The following is a 20,708-nucleotide window of genomic DNA, read 5'->3' as shown; positions in this document are numbered from 1 at the left end:
GGGAAAGGCAGTCAAGAAAGGTGAAACAAGATAATCATCTCTCTTAAAAGGTTAAAAAGAGGAAGGGTTAACCTACAGGTTGGAGGGATATAAATCAGATGCCTCTATAATAGATTGATATAAGCTCTGATAGCTGAGAAATCTGTAATTCCAAGGTTTGAACACACTAGCGCTACCTAAGAAAGTAGTCATTCTGCATTTAATTCATATACTGGATATAGATTTTAATTCCTATTTAACAGGTAAATAGGTTCAACTGAGTTATAAAGCCATCAGGACAATACCACTTGAAGGATCTATCCAACATCAGGAAGTTACTGATTAACACACACCAACACACACACACACACACACCCCCTCCACTGAAACTTTAAATAAAATGAATCTTCAATTCCTTCATAAAACAGTTTATAATGTATAAACATTCTACCAAAAAATTTTTTTTAAAAAGATTTTATTTACTTTTAGAGAGAGAGGTAAGGAGAAACAGAGGGGGAGAAACAGCAATGTGTGAGGGATACATCAATTGGTTGCCTCTCGCATGCCCCCAATGGGGGACCAAGCCCACAACCCAGGCGTGTGTCCCAACTGGAACTGAACCAGCAACCCTTGGGCTCACAGGCTGGCACTCAATCCACTGAGCCACATGAGCCACACCAGCCAGGGCAAAAAATTATTTCCAATGAAAATGTCACCAAAAGCAAAATTATTATCACTAAAATAGAGGACTTCCAATGTTCCATAAATCTTTAACTAAATTATCTCACTTTGTCTAGTTGGACAAATTCAGTGGAACACCACTTTAAAACAAATGAAATTAACAGAATTCTTTCTGTGAAATACCTAGTAGTGACTGAAGCATTCTAAAAAAAGATTTAACAGCAATAGTAAACAGTTAAAATGCTTTCATTGATTTCTACAGGTCTCTTTCTCCGAAATGATTTTATCAACAAAATACATTTAAATTTAAAAATCTATTTGAGGCTCTGGTCAGGTAGCTCAGCTGGCTGGAGCACCATCCTGATACGCCAAGCTTCTGGGTTCGATCCCCAATCAGGGCATGTACAAGAATCAACTAATGAATACATAAATAAATGGAACAACCAACCAACATTTATCTCTAAAATCAATTAAAAGGAGAAAAATCTATTTGAAAATTTAAATTTAAGTCTATTAAGTGTGTTAAAACTAAAATTCAAATGTGGAATCAAGTCATTATTTACTTATGACCAAAAATAACTTGTACTACCATTACTTCTAAAATCAAGTCTTATTAGAAGTTTTGATTTCCTAGGAAATACTATTTGAACCCAAAGAGAGGCTATTTGATTTCCATTTGCAGCAAGATTTAACAAATAGATGATGCTGATGTTAGCCAGATTACTGTTTTGATCAGTAACATTTAAGATATTATTACAACATTGAGATTATTTTAAATCCCTTGGGGAAAAAATATAGCTACCCCCCAAAGTAATAATACCCCAAACTGGAGTGTTTATGATAAAACCAGTGCTATTAGAATAAAAAATTGGTTTAGCTTTTAAAACAATATGGCAAAATGTATGAAGAACCTCAAAACTGTGTATACATTTTGACTAAGTAATTCTGTTTTTAAAATTGTATTTTGAGAAATTAGAGGTGCATATAAAAGGTTATGTAGGATACTTACTACACTGTTGCTTATAACACTAGAATTATAAAATTACATATACATTATAATATGCTATATTCTATATACTCATAATTTGTATATCACATTATATAATAAAATTAATTATAAAAATTTTATAAATTATAAAATTATCAAATTCCACAATAAAGAAATGGGCAAATCAATTATGGGACAGGCTCTGGCAACAGAACAGGACACATCATCTTTTAATGAACACAAATAGGACCATGTGTTAAATTAACAAAAAATGCTTATGATACATATAATGTAATCTACATACAAATAGAACACAAAACTATGTAAATGCAGTACAGTCCCAAGTTTGTTTTAAAAATAAAAGAGAAGGACTCATGAAATGTTCCAAATATTAATGGAGTCCTCTCTGGATTTTGTTTTGCCCTGTTTAAGCCTGTCAACATTTTCTGTGACACTTTTGTTATTAAGAGGAAATAAAAACTTTATGTTAACTGAAAGATAACAAATACAAAGCCCTGTATTCAAATACACCTTGGAGTCTGAACATTCTATTTACAGACAGAACACAAGAGTGGGCTTGCGTCCAATTTATTTCCAATACTTGCTGGTTCTGTGACTCAAGAGGTTCTTAAATGTTTACATTAAATTGGTCACCTGTAAAATAAGGCCCTTAGCACCCACATCATAGGGTACTGCAATTATTAAATGACATAATCCACATACACTTCTTTGCAAAGTGACTAAGTCAAAAAAGGTTATCACTGTTTTTATCATTATAACTATTATATGAACCTTTAAATTCTCAAATACTTTTTGAAACAAGTTGAGGCACAGATAAATAATAGACATGGTATACACTTAATATTTGAAAGCTCTATTCTGTGGTTGATAGGTAACTTTGTGTATGTGTTCCTTGGGTAGAGTTTTTGTTACTATTACCAAATAAACATTTTTTTTTGTTTTGGGGAGCATTTATTGAGTACCTATTATGTGCTGCACATACATTATCCCTTTTGACTGTCACAACACTCTAGTAAAGTTGGCAGTGTTATTACCAAAGCCATTTTTTGTGTGTGGAAATTTTTTTTTAAATTGAATGAACTTTTTATTTTGGAAAACTTAAATTTACAGGAAGGTTACAAAGACAGTACAGAGAGTTCCCGCACACTCCGAACCCCCTTTCAGTTCCCACTATTGTTCTCATCTTACTTACTGTGCTCCATTTCTCAAAATTAAGAAACCAACACTGAAACATTACTGGTAACTAATTCTAGACTTTGGTAACTTTGTTTTAAACTTCAAACACAGTACAGCAGGTGCTTGAATAGCCTTTTGTTCTTGCCTATGATAAAATTTCATATTGTTTCACCAAGTTGCAGAACCTATTGACAACATTAAGTGAGGAATTATTGTACCCAGCTTAACCAAATTCATCCTCCAAATGACTTATTGCTATGTCCTCAAATTCAAATTCATGTCTGAAAATGATGACAAGGACTGCTAGTTGTCTCTCAACCTCTTATTACTCATAGTTTTCCCTTCAATAAAAAAACTTCCCAATTTTAGAACTGCCCAGAGCCAAGACTACATTTTCTAGCTTCCTTAGCAATAAGATGGCCATGTGACTGAGTTCTCATCAAAAGGAATAAATGAAAATTGTATGTATTACTTCCAGTTAATGCTGATAAAATGGCAAGTGTGTATGTGGTGCTCTGCTTCCCCTTCTCCCTCCCTAATGGTTGAAATGTGAACTTGATGGCAGGAGCTGGAACATCCATCTTGGACCTAAAAACAAAACTCACATGTTGAGGATAGTAGGCAACCTTCCCTGGAACTCCTACTTCTAGGCTGCTATGTAAAAAAAAAAACCCAAACTGTTCAAGCTATTGTTAGATTGAATCTTTGTCTAAACCAGCATCCCAAATACAAAATGGGCTAAAAACCTGCCACTCCTAAGGCTATTTAAAACAGTCTGCCATAACCTCTAAAGGTGATTTCTTTGCAATAAACAGAAATGTAGGGTTTTTTTTTAATGGTGATTATACTGAAGGAATTCTGTCTGTATGCTTTCTTTTCTCTATTTGAACATTCCAAACCTCTACCCCCTCCCTTTTTAGTCTGTTACTATGGAATAATTGGCCATGGTCTTATTTATTAAGGCCAGTCCCTCCACCAGAGCACCAGATCCTGTCTTCTTACCTACTTAAGGATACCAATCCTACAGCCCCTCTTCTCCACAGTGTCAAATATGTTGTGATATTCCTACTATAAAATGCAAAACAAACAAGCTGTATCTTCAATCCTACTCCAGCTATATTTTTGCTCCCTTCAAGCTCAACTCTAACAGCTGTCTTGCCCTGGCTGAGTGGCTCAGTTGGCTGGAGCGTTGTCCCATACAGCAAAGGGCTACAGGTTTGATGCCTGGTCAGGGTGCATGTTGGAGGCAGCAGATTAATGTTTCTTACTCTCATTGATGTTTCTCTCTCATCTCTCTCTCTCTCTCTCTCTCTCTCTCTCTCTCTCTCTCTCTCTCTCTCCTTCCCTCCCTCCCTCTCTGTCTAAAATCAAAAAGCCTCAGGTGAGAATTTAAAAAAATATTAAGGAAGAGCTGTCTTATAATGTCTCCTTCATTTCTGGTTCTCCTCATTTTCTCTTCAACCTACTACAATCACATTGTTGTCACTGCCGCTTCGCTGAAACTATTCCTCTGATAATCATATTTCTAAATCCAACAGTAAATACTGAATCCTTACCTTTTCCTATCAACTACGTGACTACACGTGACTCTACTTTGAAACACTTCTACTCGACTTCCAGGACATAATTTTCTTCATTGTCTGCTGCTTCTCAGCTTTCTATGCTATCCCTCCCCCTCCTTCTGACTTCTAAATACAGAGTTTCTCAAAGCTTAGTTCTTTTCCTTCTTCTCTATCTATATTATTTAAGTATGGAAGTAAAATTAAACAAATATGGGAATTACAGGTTACTAGGCAGAATGTGTTATAAACCTTGACAATGTGAAAAACAGAATTATCAGACATCAAGAGATGGAAGAGGTAAAAGGAAGTATGAATGTTAAATCCTTTCACAAAGGGAGTGTACAAAACAATTCTAACTTAATGTTTTCCTTTTTTTAATTAGAGAGGTCTTTTAAGAAAAAATCTCTTATAAAACACACACACACACATTCTTACAGTCTGCAATAGGTTTCTTTTTGTTTTGTTGAATTTAAGCAAATTTAAATGTAATACTTTTTATTAACAACTGACATGTATATTAATAAAAGTCAATCACAAAATAACAAATGATTCTTACTAGTCTAAGAGAAGAATAGAAGATGGAATTAGGGGTTTGTTGGAGACTAGTTTCTAAGAATACTTCCTAAACAGCATAGCAAAACTGCTCATTGTCCAAAGGCTGGTTCTAGAACCTCACTGTGTTGGCAGTAATCCAGGGGATTACAGAATCAGGGTGTGTCTGTTCAATCCACTCCAGCAAAATGCGTGACTTGAGTAATACCACCTCTCTTTCCATTCAATTCTGTACCAAATTCAGGAGTAAATGTGATTTATCAGAATGAAACACTTTAATGCTTATTTTTGATGTATAATTTGCATGTTTAAGTATTCTGTAATTTCACTACACATTACATGTATTCTCTAATTCCTTAGTGTCTGTAGTTATTTTACGATGAGAATAATTATAATAGCAATAAATTAATAATTTAATAGTCTGTTACAAAACACTGAGATATTATTTTTTGAAACAACACTGAAGTATTATTTTCTGAAAATGCATCCACACATGCTCTGTATTAAAGATGTTAGACTTAAGAACATTAATACATTAGTAATGCTCTCAGGTGAATATTAGCTAATTTCATAAGAGTTTAGTAAATAAAGTAATTTTCATATAAGCTAATGTACATCTAATTTCCAATCAGGCAATTTACAGTGATTTTCAACCAATAATGGTCAAATGAAAATACTTTTAAACCCTGGATTTTGTCCAGGTTTTCCATCTTTCCATTATAAGACAACTTCTTTTCCATATTAGATTGAATTTTTTTAAAACTCAGATAATGCTACTGGGGAAGGGGAAGAATTTCTTCCCCCAGTTTTTCTGGGTTGTTTTCATTTAGCTCCAGAATTGTACAAAACATTGTAAAGAAATCCGTTTAATGACTTTTATCAGTGCTTTAACAAATATGGATAAAAAACTAGTTTAAAGTAATCTGTTTATTACCTGGCCACATCCAGGGGCAGTGCATAGAAAGGGTTTGTCATCACTCATATTCCACAGGTCCTTGTATTGCCTGTAATAAAACATTAAGAGATGGCGAAATGTTTTACAGTATAGATTTTTAAAGAAAGAATAATTTAAAGTGTAATATATATTTTTTAAAAATTTATTTATTTATTTTTAGAGAGAGGGAGAAAAAGAGTGAGAGAAACACTGATCAGTTGGCTCTTACATGTGTGCCCTGACTGGGGGCAAAACCTGCAACCCAGGCATGTGACCTGACCAGGAACTGAATCTACCACCTTTTGCTTTGCGGATGACACCCAACCAACTTAGCCACACTGGTCAGGGAAAAATGTAGTGTTTTTTGATTTTTCACACTAAGTTTATTGCTTTTCCTACCTGACTGTGAAATAATACACTTTTACGGACATTTTAATCCCAACTTCTATCTTACTATGAGTAGACAAACATGTCTAACATGCAAATTTTACACTACAGAAAAAAAGGGTAGGATTCCTGGTCTATCAGGCTAAATCTTCCTATTAAATAGCGAAGGGTAGGAAGAATGAAATCCTATTGTTAGAAAATCACCACTTTGACCTTCAGTAAAATAATGGATACAGACAAAATAATGATTTTATCACATCTGATAAAACCATTAAGAGAAAAAGTGATGGGAACTCTATGATGGTTCGATTGCGCTGATGGCACCTAAACTTACCAGTTAGTCTCAAATTAACATCACTAAAAGCGGCACAAAAAGACATTACATGTTTCCTGATATGATGCAACAGAAAGCACATGAAGTAAACCTGGGGGAAAAAATGTCAAACCTGAATGTAATCAATCCTCTGTAGATCCAACTACAGGAACTATAGGTGACAGAAAAACATGTTAAACAACACCAGCAGGCTGCGCTTAGCTAAATTCCATAGGACAAAAAAACTGGTCTCTTCAACAAACAGATAGCACGAGGAACAAAGTGGGGGGAGTAGAAGGTAGGGGGAAGTGTTTTAGGTTAAAAGAGGTTTAATGCAATATTGTGACCTTTTTGGATACTGATTTGAACAACACAAGTACAAAAAGACATTTTTGAGTCAAGATTATTTTCCTACTTTTCAATTTAAAGTTCTCAATTATTATCAACTTGTAGGTCTTTATTTTGTTTTTGCTTTTTCAATACTACCTTGTTAACTCTTCAGAGCAATGTTTCCTAAAGCGTTTCCTTTTTTAAAAAAGTGTATTTTGATTATGCTATTAGTTTTCCCAATTTTCCCCCTTTATCCCCCCTCTGCTCTGCAGCCCCAATCCTCCAGCATTACCCCCCACCTTAGTTCATGTCCATGGGTTGTACATATAAGTTTTTTGAGTTCTCTGTTTCTTATACCATTTTTGACCTCTACCTGTCTATTTTATGCCTACCAATTATGCTTCTTCTTCCCTGTACCTTTTCCCCCCATTCCTCCCTCCCCCCTCCCCACTGAACTCCCTATGTGTGATGTCCATTTCTCTGATCTTGTTCCTATTCTAGTTGTTGCTTAGTTTTTGTTTCTGTTGTTTTTCTTTTTTCTAGGTTCATTTGTTGATAGTTGTGTTTGGTGTCATTTTACTGTTCATATTTTTGATCTTCCTTTTCTTAGATAAGTCCCTTTAACATTTCATATAATGGCTTGGTGATAATGAACTCCTTTAACTTGATCTTATCTGGGAAGCACTTTATCTGCCTTTCCATTCTAAATGAAAGCTTTGCTGGATAGAGGAATGTTGGATGCAGGCCTTTGCCTTTCCTGACTTGGAATACTTCTTTTTCCAGCCCCTTCTTGCCTGTGGTTTCTTTTGAGAAACCAGCTGATAGCCTTATGGGAACTCCTTTGTAGATAACTCCTTCCTCTCCTCTTATTGCTTTTAAGATTCTCTCTTTATCTTTAATCTTGGGTAACTTAATGATGATGTGCCTTGGTGTGCCCTCTTTGGGTCCAACTTCTTTGGGACTCTGAGCTTCCTGGACTTCCAGAAAGTCTATTTCCTTCACCAGATTGGGGAAGTTTTCCTTCATTATTTGTTCAAATAAGTTTTCAATTTCTTGCTGTTGTTCTTCTCCTTCTGGTACCCCTATAATTTGGATACTGGAATGTTTCAAGTTGTCCCAGAGGTTCAAAAGGCTCTCTTCATTTCTTTGAATTCTTGTTTCTTTATTCTGTTGTGGTTGTTTTCTTCCTTTTATTCCAAGTTGTGGATATGAGTCTTGGTTTCCTTCCTGTCACTGTTGGTTTCCTGAATATTCTGCTTTATTTCATTTTGGGTATCTTTCATTTGTTCTCTCATTTTTCAACCAAGCTCAATCAGTTCTGTGAGCATTTTGATTACCAGGGCTTTAAATTCTCCATCAGATAAGTTGGCTATCTCCTCACTGCTTAGCTCTTTCTGAGGTTTTGCTCTGTTCTTTCACTTGGGCCCTATTTCTTTGTCTTGGTGTGCCTGTTAAGTTGTAAGGGGGTGGGGCCTTAAGTACTCAGAGTTCCATGAAGTTTGATCTTTCTGGCACTTTGGGTTGTTTATTGATTTTAGATTGGTTGTTATCCTCCTTTTGATTGTTCAAGGAAGCTAAGGGTTTCTACCTACACCTCCATCTTGGCCAGAACTCATGAGCATTTCCAGTAAGGATGGCAACAGCTATTTCAGAAAAAAGATATGTGGCCAAACAAATTTGGGAAATGTTAGAGCACTTTTTTTCTTTGGTACAAATTTTTGGAGTTTTCAATATGTTCAAGCAAAATGACTATAAAGGAACATTTTGAGTATTTTTTCACATTCATGGGGAAAAAACATTAAAATACGTATCTAGAAACAACTTATGAAATTTTTTACTCTAAAATATTGAAAATGGTAAAAATATCAAATATTACACACATACCTGGCAGAATTCACATGTAACTTGAATTTCATAAGTTGAACAACTTATCACGTCCTTTTTTTCATGGCAAGGATGCTGAAAAAGAAAGTGGTTCCCCACTGTTACTAGTTCTGAAATTTTTTTTAAAAAGATTTTATTTATTCATTTTTAGAGACAGGGGAAGAGAGGGACAAAAAGAGGGAGTAAAACATCTAGGTGTTGAGAGAAACATTAATCAGTTGCCTTTCACACATCCCCAACCAGGGACCTGGCCTGCAACCCAGGCACAGGCCCTGGGAATTGAACTGGCAACCCTTCACTTTGCGAGAGGACACCCAACCCACTGAGCCATGCCAGTCAGGGCTAATTTTGAAACATTTCTTGAAACACTGTGGGAAAAAAACAACACTCTAATAATGACACTCTGGAATGTTACTGTCATCCAAAAATCCAGTCACTATTAAGAATCTTTATAATAGAGTACTGCTTCTTAAACATGAACACCCATGTAAATGTCATTTGTATAAATATATTAAAAAATATAAACCTGTATAAAATACAACATAAATTATATAAAATGTATATATTAATACATAGGACTCCACCACAAAGAAGGTAAAAGAGAAAAAGACATTTATTTTGGCCTTTATGACTATGGTTGAAGAGCAGCCATTAAAAGGGTGAAAAGCCTGATTTCTGAAGGCTAATGAGAAAGATGAGAACTGGTATTTCAAAATATCTATTCAGAAGGCTTTTAATTTTTTAAAACTGTAGTCCATGGTTGTCAAGTCCTAAGCCTTATTCATCAAAATTGATTTGTCCCATAATGTATTGATCTATATAAGCAGCTGCCTTTTTCATAACTTTTTAACTTACTTATTTTATACTAGCTTAAGGACAAGTAACATATTGATACTATCTAGGTTAGTGGCCCATTTTTAAAACTCTGCTAACATTGTTTCATCTATTCACTGAAACCCCATCTAGTGGAGAAGAGTATATAATACTTATTGAAATAAGCCAGTGGCACAGACAAAATATTTTATTTTTGATAATTTTGCTTATAATTGTGGCATCAAGAATGTCTTGGCTCAGAAACAGTGGACAGTTCTTGTAGGAAGTGTGTAAATACTAGCTGTAGTTCTGAGGCCTGGAGTCCTGAGTGAATCGGAACAGCAGAAAGGAAGAAGAAAGTTTTCTCCCTGGCCCCGGGCAAAACCTGTGTCTGGAAATGTTCCATTTCTTCATTCACATCCACCTTTACCATGCTGTTTGTGAAAAGAGGGAAAAGAACACTAGAATAATCCAAAGGAAACCTAAAAAAGTTATGCTTCTGTCATTACCAATAGAATGTGGGCTCAATGAGGACAAAGAACTTATCTTTTGGTTAACTATCTAAAACAGTATCTAGCTTGTAACATTTACTCATGAAAGATTAAGGAATGAATAAACAGCTGTATGACATGGACAAGTCAAATAAATATTGAAAATCTAAAGCAATATTTAAACTTAGTTAAGTTCCAGAAGCATTTAAACACCAAATACATGCCAACGCACAAAGATTTTTCATGGCGGAGGGGACAACCAAAAAGCAAGCAGCGCTTGCACTTGAGAAACTTTCAGTCTAGCAAAAGAAAGAGGAATACAGAAATCTATCATAATTTGAATTCCTTTGGAAAGAATGAGAGTTGAAATTTTATGAGAATATAGAGGTAGTTAGTACAGGGACCAATCTGATAGTTTTAGAAATGCTTTCTGACAGATTTAACTCTCGGTACCCTTCTCTCTCATTTTTTCTACTCCTCCCCACCACAACTGTCCCTTTTCTCTAAAAAAGAAGGTCCTACTTATCAGCCTATTTCCTGGCCAACCAATTAAAATTCCCATTCCTTATTGCTATTTTTCTAATACCTCGCTGAGGTAGCTATAAATATAAGCTTATACCTCAAAGTGGAAGCAACTTTGGGACATCTCAAGCCTCTAAATTCAGGCTTATCTCCCTTTTACAGCAAGGTTGGAAATATGCTCAAAGGAAAGCCTGGAAGGGAGGCTTTTGTTCAACCATAAATTGTTGAGGAAGTCAATGACTACAGATAGAGAACTGTTAATATACCATACCACTGTTTCTGGCAAGCGCCCACTACTTATAATGGTGGGAAAATCACTGTTAGAAAGAATACACAGGAGAGTTCTAGGCAGTATTTAAAAGAAATCAGCTTCTTTGGTTTCTGTAATCTCTTTCAACTCTTCTTACACTCTTTCATCTTCCTTGTCCTCATAATCTAGTAATTTATCCTTTTCTTCTTTCAGTCAACAAATAATGAATTTGAGTGTCTACTAGTGCTTAGCACCATGCCAGATGCTAGGCATGTAGTAGTGAATTAAGACAAATACCTGTCCGTAAAAGTGTCCAGGATAATAAGGGAGTTTACACTAACTAATCAAGCATCCAGCTCAAACCTCCTCTTTCCAGGGTTCAATATAAACATGCAAATATTCCTCATATTTTCTGTATTTCATTATTAAAAGGTATTTCATTTTGGAACCTCAAACTTAGTTAAAAGTATACTTTGAATTTTGTTTGTTAAAACATAGCCAGAGCAAGTTCCACGAACAGGTATCTCACATAAATGATCAATCTTATAATTACTACAAAACCCTAAAACCTGAAGTTATAAATAGGGTTTAGGAGGTCATTGTTATTTCCTGACAATATGAACTAATCACATCTACTAAACTAAAATGTTACAAATAACTTTAAATTTGCTCCCAGAAAAATATAGCAAAAATAGAAGTCACCCAAAATAGCACCACTCAGAACTAACTGTTTAACACTCCAGAGCACATATTCCAGTCCTGTATGGAGATAAATAACTTTAAAAATTGCAAAAACATGACCATAACTTTCTTTAAAATTCAATTATATAAATTCTGCCACATCATTAAATAATGGTATCACTATTAGATGTTGTTTTTCATAGCTATATGGTATTCCATCATAAAGATATGATCTATTCTAGAACTAATTCTTTATTAGTGGATTCTTATTATCAATAAATATGATATGATCCCTGAGGACACATTTTTGTGCAATATCTGTAATAATTTCCTCAGGATGAATTTATAGACGTGAAATCACGGTCAGAGTGAAGACGTGTTTATTTTTTTAATGTTTTTTATTTTTTCAATTACAATTTATATTCAATGTAATTTGTATTAGTTTCAGATGTACAGCATAGTGATTACATAATCCTACACTTTACAAAGTGTCCCCCCTATATTTCTAGCACCCACTTGGCACCATACCTAGTTATTACAATATTACTGACTGTATTTCTTATGCTGTACTTTACATCCCCATGACTCTTTTGTACTTCTAACAATTTGTACTTCTCAGTCCCTTCACCTTTTCCACCCAGTCCCCCAAACTCCCTCCCCTCTGGCAACCATCTGTCTGTATTCTCTATAAGTCTGTTTCTGTTTCATTTGTTCATTTTTATTGTTCGTTAGATTCCACATATAAGTGAAATCACATGGTATTTGTCTTTCTAACTTATTTCACATAATACCCTCCAGGTCCACCCATGCTGTTACGCAGGGTAAAATTTCATTCTTTTTTATTGCTGAGTAATGTTCCATTGTATATATGTACCACAACTTTGTTATTCACTTGTCTACTGGTGGGCATTCCGTATGGGTTTGGCATTCACTTGTCTACTGGTGGGCATTCCATATGGTGGGCATTCTATGGGTTTGCTTCCATAGCTTTGTAATACTTAGATGAACACAAGGGTGCATATATTATTTCAAATTAGTGTTTTGGGCTGTGAAAGCGTATTTTTAAGGCTTTTGATTTACATTTCTAAACTGTCCTCAAATACACAATACTGATTTCTACTTTACAAGTAGTATACAAAAAGGCCTCATTTCTCAAAATTCACACCAACAATAGGTATTATTTTTAACATTTTTGTTAGATTAGTGAAAAAAGCTAATTTTAAAGTTGCACAACCTGACATAATAAGGTTGAACTTTTTCATATATATAAAATAGTCCTTTGTAGTTATCTGTGAAATGCTTCTTCTACTGATTCTTAAAAAATCAAATGTTAGTCCAAAATTCTTTCTAGAATATAGATCATAGGCTTTTTCTTATGGTATGAATTTCTGGTCATGTACCTTATTCTGTTCCTGATCTGATCCTAACTACTCAACCTACAAAAGTGGGCCCCAAAGGGTAACTTGACTTATACTCAAAAGTAGTAAAAATGAAACAAGAACCTTTCGACTGTTGTATGAACTGTGCCTACCAACTGGTATGCCTTGTTCTACTAAAGTGTATCAAATTTTATACCTTGCTATTGTATGGCTACCAATTATACTAACATTTTATATGAACCATCTTAAAAAAAAAGCAGACTCTTTTGGGGACTTGTAGGATTACACGGCTGACCTTTTATCAAATAAAATCACACATAATATAAAATGCCAATGAGAAAATAGTAAAGAGCAACTTTAAGGAAAGATGAATAGAAGAAAATGGGAGAAATTAATTGGCAAATCATTTCTTATAACTTAAAATTAATATATAAGTCAAGCCTCCAGGAAAAAAACAGGTGTCTTCCGAAGAGGCAACTTAGGCCATTGAGGGACAGCCCTGTGCCGAGTGTCAGAGCCTAGGCAAGGTGAGCAAGGTGTCCATAGGTGGGAACGCAGGTTGGGCCTCAGGGGAATCTGAGTTGGGTGAGGCAAGTGTGTGAGACAAGTGTGTAAGAGGGTAGGTATCTTGATGTGGGATCAATGCCCAAGTAGGGTAAGAAGACATCCACATGAGGTAAGGAGCAGGGCTGGCACCATCCAGCGAAGGATGTCAGGGCCCAAGCAGGAGGATATCTACTCGCTAAGGAGAAGAGGGCCTGGTGACAATAGGCAATTCATTATATACACACACAGGGATTGACTGAACATGTAAACATACCAAGGATGTGGTAGGTGAAGGTAAATCCACACTATGAGTGAAGGTAATTCAATATAATGAACCCTTATATCAGATGAGATGTGAGGATATTCATGTGAACTCATGACTTTCAATATAGATATAAAGATACAAACAATAAAGTGTACATATATATATGCACATATTTAATATATTCCTATAGCTCCCTAGCTGTGCCCACCGAGAGGGCCTGGGAACACTGATACCCCTTTAGCAATAAGCCTGCTTAGCACTCAGGTGTTGATGTTTAGATACCATTCCCCACCAAAAGGAACATGGGTTCCTTGAAAATTCAGCTGATTTCAGGGCTGGGACAGGGAAAGTACATGATGGACTTTGTATATCTTGAGCCAGAAAGCAAAGAACTTACATATGGCCAGAAAGTGGCCAAATGTAGGCCAATCTGAGAATCAAAATAAATAATAACAGTAATGGATAATGCCATGAATAAAATAGGATTCCATTAATACATACTAATATAACTGAATATAGAATAAACTGAAACTCTGACAAGACAGAATATTTACATCTTCCAAAAGTATCACCCTATAAATACATTTTAATTACTAAAGGCAACAATAATATATAGTATAAAAACCTGACAAACATCACCTTACTCAAGTGATCGAAATTAACACTAGAAATAGAGGAAATCAATATCACATGCCTGGAAAGGCTGCAATAAGGATATATTATCACTTACATGCTAGCCATGCCAAAAATACATTAACTTAATTTAATCATGAACAAATATACAACCGCAAATTGAGGTAAACTCTTCAAAATAACTGGTCTATGATCTCCGAGAGGGTCCGAGTCATCAAAGCCAAGGGAAAACTGAGGAACTGTTTCAGACTGAAAAAGACCAATGAGACACAGCAACGAACTGCAATGTGAGCTCTAGCCTGAGCCTTTTTGCTATAAATATAAAAGACATTATTGGAATAACTGGCAAAACTTAAATGTGATGTGCAAATCGGATGATAGTACATATTAATTTCTTGATTTTCATGGTTGTATTGTGGTTTTGTAAAAGAAATGTCTTATTGCAGAAAACAAAGTATTTGGGGATGATGGGACATCATGCTGGCAACTTTTAAAAGATTTTGAACTTAAAAAATTTCAAAAAGGAGTTAAAAATTTTAAAAACTTAAATTAAAAAGCTTGTAGTTTACATTGTATATAAATAATATGTACTACAATAATTTACTATATAATTATTATATAATTAGTATGTAGTTTTTAACAGTAGTTACATGAGAGAAATACTATAAAATATATGGATTCTTGAACAATTTTCTACTTGTTCCTGGTTTGTAACTTTCATGTTATGAGATATCAAAGAGTAGAAAAACTATGATCCATACGGAAAGGTTAAGAGCCATACTGTGGTAGAACAATTTCCGTATCTGAATAAAGATTCAGGGGTGATATCAGACAATTTGTCCAAAAGAATAGATTCCTTTTTAAAAAATAAACTAGCAATTCAAAATTGTACTCAGGACTGTTGGATATTTTTTGTCATGTTCATACTGATAAGAAATTAATGAGAGCCAGAATGAAGTAGGCACAGAAAAACAGACACGAGAAACCATGCAGCCAAGATGAAGGAATGCAGTTTCTGTGATGCCTAGCTATGCTTATGATTGGGTGATGAGTCTCCTAAATCCTGAGTATGAGGCTCCTTTTTTTTTTCTTTTTTAAAGCCAAATGTATCTGATTTTTTATCCCCTAACTAAGGCAAGCACCTGGCCAACCCTAGAAAGAGTCTGGGAAGACTACGGAAGGAAGCAATGACTGAGCTTAGTCTTTTCAATGAAAGAGGCATCAGTCTGTTACAGATGATGTTTTGGGCACAGGAGATACCATGTGCAAAGCACAATAAAGCAGAGTACATTGAAGGATCTGAGAACTTCTCTGATGGCTGAAATGTAGAACATAAGGTTGAAGGGAAGGGAGGAGAGGCCAGAGAGGGAAGCACATCTTGAAGGGCCTTTAAAGCCCAGCAAGGAATTTCAATTCTATCCTTGCCTCCCATCCCACCTGCACTCTGAGGTTGTAAACTAGGGCCCAATGTCAAAATGTTAAGCTAAGAAAGTTTTCCACATTTTTAATTGGCTTGGGTGGGGGTGGTGGGAGGAAAGAAGAATAAGCAACAGAGGTCGCAATAAAGCCTAAAATATTTACTATTTGGACCTTTAAAGAAAAAGTTTGCTTAACCTTGCTATAAAAAAAAAATGAAAAGAGCCCTGGCTGGTGTGGCTCAGTGGACTGAGTGCTGGCCTGTGAACCAAAGGGTCTCTGGTTCAATTCCCAGTCAGGGAACATGCTGGGTTGTGGGCCAGGTCCACAACCCAGTGGGGAGCATATGAGAGGCAACCACACATTGATGTTTCTCTCCCTTTCTTTCTCCCCCCTTCCCCCTCTCAAAATATAAATAAAATCTTTTTAAAAAATGAAAAGATTTTAAGCAGGTGAACTAGATAATGAAAGGGCCATGTTGGTGAGATCACTAATATGAGTGTGGAGGACTGGCTAAAGAGGGCAACACTATGCATGAGAAAACCAGTACAAGCTACTGCTAACCTCAGGGAAGAAAATCATGGTCTGAATTCAAGCAGTGTCAATCAAAACAAGAGTAAAGAACGTGTTTATGAAAAACTGATCTTAGGATAAGACCCTTAACATTGTTTCCAGACCCTTGCATGGACTGACTCCTGTCCCCCTCCCAGTCTCACGCTACCTCTTCATCTCATGGCTGTAGTTATGCGGACTTTTAATCAGCTCCCTCTTTCGGCCTCACTTCTCACTCATCCATCTCAGTTTTAGTTAACACCACTCCCCTCTGATATCCCGACATCCACTATCCCCCTACCCTGAAATTCAGATCTCTCATTTACTCAGTCATTTAGTCAATAAATATTTATTGAGTAGCTGCAGGAGGGTAGGAATTGGGCTAGACTTCAGAGTTCAATGATACAGACATAGTCCCTGTCCTCATGGAATTTACATTTCCTGGAAAATAGTTCTAACCAAATCAGTAGGCTTGAACATTTAAGTTGGACAAGTAGTTCAAAATTATTTAACATAGGTATCAATGTGTAAGGAAAAATTACCAAAATGTATTGGCACCTTATACTTGCTGAAAAGTTTTTACTTCAAATACACAGTACGTTTAAATTATCTTCCAAATTTTTGTCAAAATTAAGAGTAAATGTACTTATTGCACAGTTTTTCTTTTCATCTGAACCTCCAGATTCAGGTGCAACAGCATAGGCCAATGCTGTATCTTGATATATTTGACAAAGTCCATCACCACACCACACTGCTTTGAGAGACTCTGTATGCCAGGCCACATTTATTAAACCACCATTTTCTTTCCATTTTTAGAAGCTATACCCCCAAATTATATAAACAGCTTGAGACCAGAAATCATTATACTGTGTATCCTTCAACATCAGCACACTGTGGTTGCCACATAGATAATAAAGGTAAATGTTTGACTATATAACTTTCTATTAATGTTTCTGATCAGCATGAAATAATCATGGTACTAAACTTAGTTGATATAATTCAAGCCAAAAGCAAGTAAATTTGACCTTTTAGTTAGTTTGTACAGCTTTAAAGTGGGTAATACTTTTTGTCCAACATATTTTTGAAATACAGAAAATATGTCACAGATTAACTCTTGATACTATCCTTATAAAATCCTACGATTGGGACTTTCATATTAGGACCCTTTGGTAATATAGAAGGCTCCCTTGTCAGAGAAGTTTGGGAGCCTCTGGGTTAAACAACATTAAGTACTTCAACCAAAGTCTTCAGTGTGCTTATGTGCTGCTTTGCATAGTAGCTCCAAAAGGACATTTTCAAATTTACAGAACCTCAGAATTTTTTTTTTAACTAGACACTGTCAAGTTAACACTAGCATTCTGAGGACTACTGTCTGGAAACATCTGTTGAATTCAACAATGTCTGAGAGATAATCACAAAATAAAAAGACCATTTTTATATACGAAGTTTAAAGTCTCTTACCTTTCCGGCTGGTGGGCCATGAGCTTTACTCCCTCTGCTGCCTCCAAACCCTCAGCTCTGATCAAGTAAATGGTGCCCCTCAAGTTTTCTTCCAAGTATCCCTGGGGCAAAGGAGAGGCAGAAAAGAGTGAACTCATTACTCTGTGACATCTAAAATGCCTCATGCAGTTCAACTTCATTCACTACATTTTAAAAATGTGTATTTTATATTTTCAAATGCATCTCTAAAAAAATTAAATGCATGTGAATTTTGCTTTTCATTCTATTTTTTTATACAAAAATTAGGGTTCCCTCCAAAGTCTTCAGTGCTCCAGGAAGATGTTCACCCTGTGGCCTCCTGTAACCCCAGGCACACTGCCACTCATTAGGTGTATAAGTTTCAAGGATGGAAGTACCTCAGTGGAATCCTGGTGTGAAGAGAAAAATGGAGCTTTTCACGATAATAGAAGGGAGAGATAGTCATAGGTAACAGGTGAAATGGCAGTGCCGAATCCAAGCACCAAAACTGTTAGTGAAAATTAATGGTGTTTCTTGTGTCCGTGCTGCCCCACAACCCCCCCCAGAGACCCAGTTTATGTGCTTGTTATTCGGAAACAGCTTGACTTTTTTATACCAGAATCAGTTAGAATTAGGTTCAGCTGTGTGTGACAGAAAACTCAAAAGAACAAAGGCTTAAATGATTCAGAAGTTTCTCTCTCTCATATAAACACAGGCAGTTCAGAACAACCATTATTAGAAGCCCAGGCTCCTTCTATTGTCTTTCCACGCTTAACATGAGGGGTCCCCTTCATGGTTTAACTGCTCAAGGTCTAGTAATACATCTGCTGATCAGAAAACAGGTAGGAGAATGGGGAGATATGCAACAGCCTCTCTTTAGGGAAGCTTTTCAGAAATCTCACAGAAAATGTCTATTTACATTCCATAGGCTAGAACATAATGCACATGGCTATAACTATCAGGAAAGCTGGAAAATATAGTCTTTATTTCACCATATGCTCAGCTAAAAAAATGAGCATGTATAATAAGGAAAAAGAATGAATACTGGTGGACAACTAGTTGTTTCTGTCATCATACTCATTTCATTCTAAAATGTAAGATGGTTGGATAAATGCATTTGGGAAAGGCAGCTAACCTAGAAGGAAGATGAAGGGAAAGTACACTTTCTTCTCCACTAGGCTGCGTATGAACTTCAGAGATTTCCCTATTGTACAGACTATTGGAAAGAAGGGTTGTACTTTACCTTAAATAAAGTTGGCTGAACTAGCTTTAATGTGTTTAAAACTTTGATGCAAATGCCAGAAGCTGGAAAGACGCTCATTCCAAAGCTGGCAACAAAATTCTGTTTTATACAGATTGTTTCTTAAAGGGAAATGGACCCCAAACAGGATACATTCAGCTATATAAACGTAAGATTGGGACTATAAATGAAGCAGCAATTCTGTGGAATTCTATAAATGAAGTGGTTCTATGGCATAATATGAAAGTTCCCATCTTCTGGGCAGAGATAAATTACTACTACCCTATCCTAGCTACTGTGTATGTATTTCTTCTATTTGGATACAATTAACCTGTGGATAAGGGGTAGGATAACTGCTAATGGCAAGGATTCTGAAAAAAGGTAGATATTGTGCCAGGAAACAGGCCCTAAAAGGTAGTGTGAGAAAGGAATTAATTTTCTGGCACATGGACTCGGAAGAGTCTAATATACTCAAAGGCAATCCTGGCTGGAAAAGAGAAGATGGCTTTTGGCCTTGTGGGAGAACAGAAGTTGGGCCAAAAGGGGACAGTTCTCAAGGCAGCAGTGTTCAAACAGATGTATTATGACTGACAGTACCTAAGACTTCCCACAAGACATCTGATCAAGCTAAGTTTTAAGAAAATCAATTTCCATAGCTTCAACTCGCCTATGTTTGCTTTCCAAAAAAAATGATCTGCCTACTTTCCGTAAGTCCTCATTCTTCCACACTTCAAAAGAAACCCATGTCTCTCACCCAGATCAAATCTTATTACAATGTATTGCCTCGGGCTGCAAAAACTTCAACGGAACAAAACAAGGGATAATTTAAAATAAAAGTGTCTTAAAGCCCCCATTAATCAAGGCACCATTAAATCCCAGACTAGCATCTTTTCCTGTCTTATATTTTTTGTTAAAGTAAAGCATGGCTTTAAGAATGGTGTTTTGCCCTACGTTTAGGAATGTTCTCAATTCAGATATATTGTACAGTATGATAGGAACAAGAAAACCACTTTCATTTAATAATTGTCTTTCATTCTGGAAATATTGTCCAAAAATGCATGGTCCTAACAGAGAGCTCCATGTGAACAAAGCAAAGAGGAAATCGGTAAGAACTTTTAAAAAGTTTAGTTTATGTTTGTTGCAGAGATAAGGTGATCAATACTTTAAAACATTAAAATACACTGGATATAAATAAAATTGTTAGAGAAGTGGAAATTGAATAACTTCCATAAGAAAAAGGAACAAGTTTCCAACTTTTGAAGATGAATTCATTTTTTTTAAAATGAACATACCGACATTTTATTGTCACATAAACACAACATGAAGCCCTTGGCCCTTACTCATCTGCTCCCAATTCAAAATGCAAGCATCTCTTAATAGCCAGCTTCTCACAGATCTGCAGTTAGGCTCAACACATTCAAAAGCCTCAACACAATCTTCTTTGTAGTTTTAGCCTTTTTGCAGAAAATCAATTAGTCTTCCCACCATAGTCACTCTGCTTCCTATCACAAGGCTGCTTTGCCTGTGCATACAGAGAATCCTGCCCTTCTTATACTGTGTCACTTTGTGGGGTTGATGCTTAACACACTTATAGAAAGTCTGGCGGGTTAGGAACTTCACAATGTTTACAGGAGTGCTATCAAGGTGAAAACTCA

The 20,708-nt window shown here is 35.8% G+C and overlaps 1 protein-coding gene across 5 annotated transcripts in view; it reads right to left on the bottom strand.

Annotated features, from left to right (window-relative positions):
* The window catches only part of ATF2 (activating transcription factor 2), a 79,244-nt gene that overhangs the window by 49,442 nt on the left and 9,094 nt on the right, over positions 1-20,708 (bottom strand). For all 5 annotated transcript variants that reach the window (XM_028511055.2, XM_036023267.1, XM_028511052.2 and 2 more), the window contains exons 2-4: positions 17,817-17,917; positions 8,808-8,882; positions 5,894-5,963 (exon numbers count right to left, since the gene is read on the bottom strand). In XM_028511055.2, coding sequence (XP_028366856.1) covers positions 5,894-5,963; positions 8,808-8,839 — 102 coding nt within the window. In that variant the 5' untranslated portion in view covers positions 8,840-8,882; positions 17,817-17,917. The remainder of the gene's footprint in view (positions 1-5,893; positions 5,964-8,807; positions 8,883-17,816; positions 17,918-20,708) is intronic.

This window comes from Phyllostomus discolor, chromosome 4 (genome assembly GCF_004126475.2).
Source record: "Phyllostomus discolor isolate MPI-MPIP mPhyDis1 chromosome 4, mPhyDis1.pri.v3, whole genome shotgun sequence".
Lineage (NCBI taxonomy): Eukaryota > Metazoa > Chordata > Mammalia > Chiroptera > Phyllostomidae > Phyllostomus > Phyllostomus discolor.
This window is presented reverse-complemented; position numbering and strand designations above follow the sequence as displayed.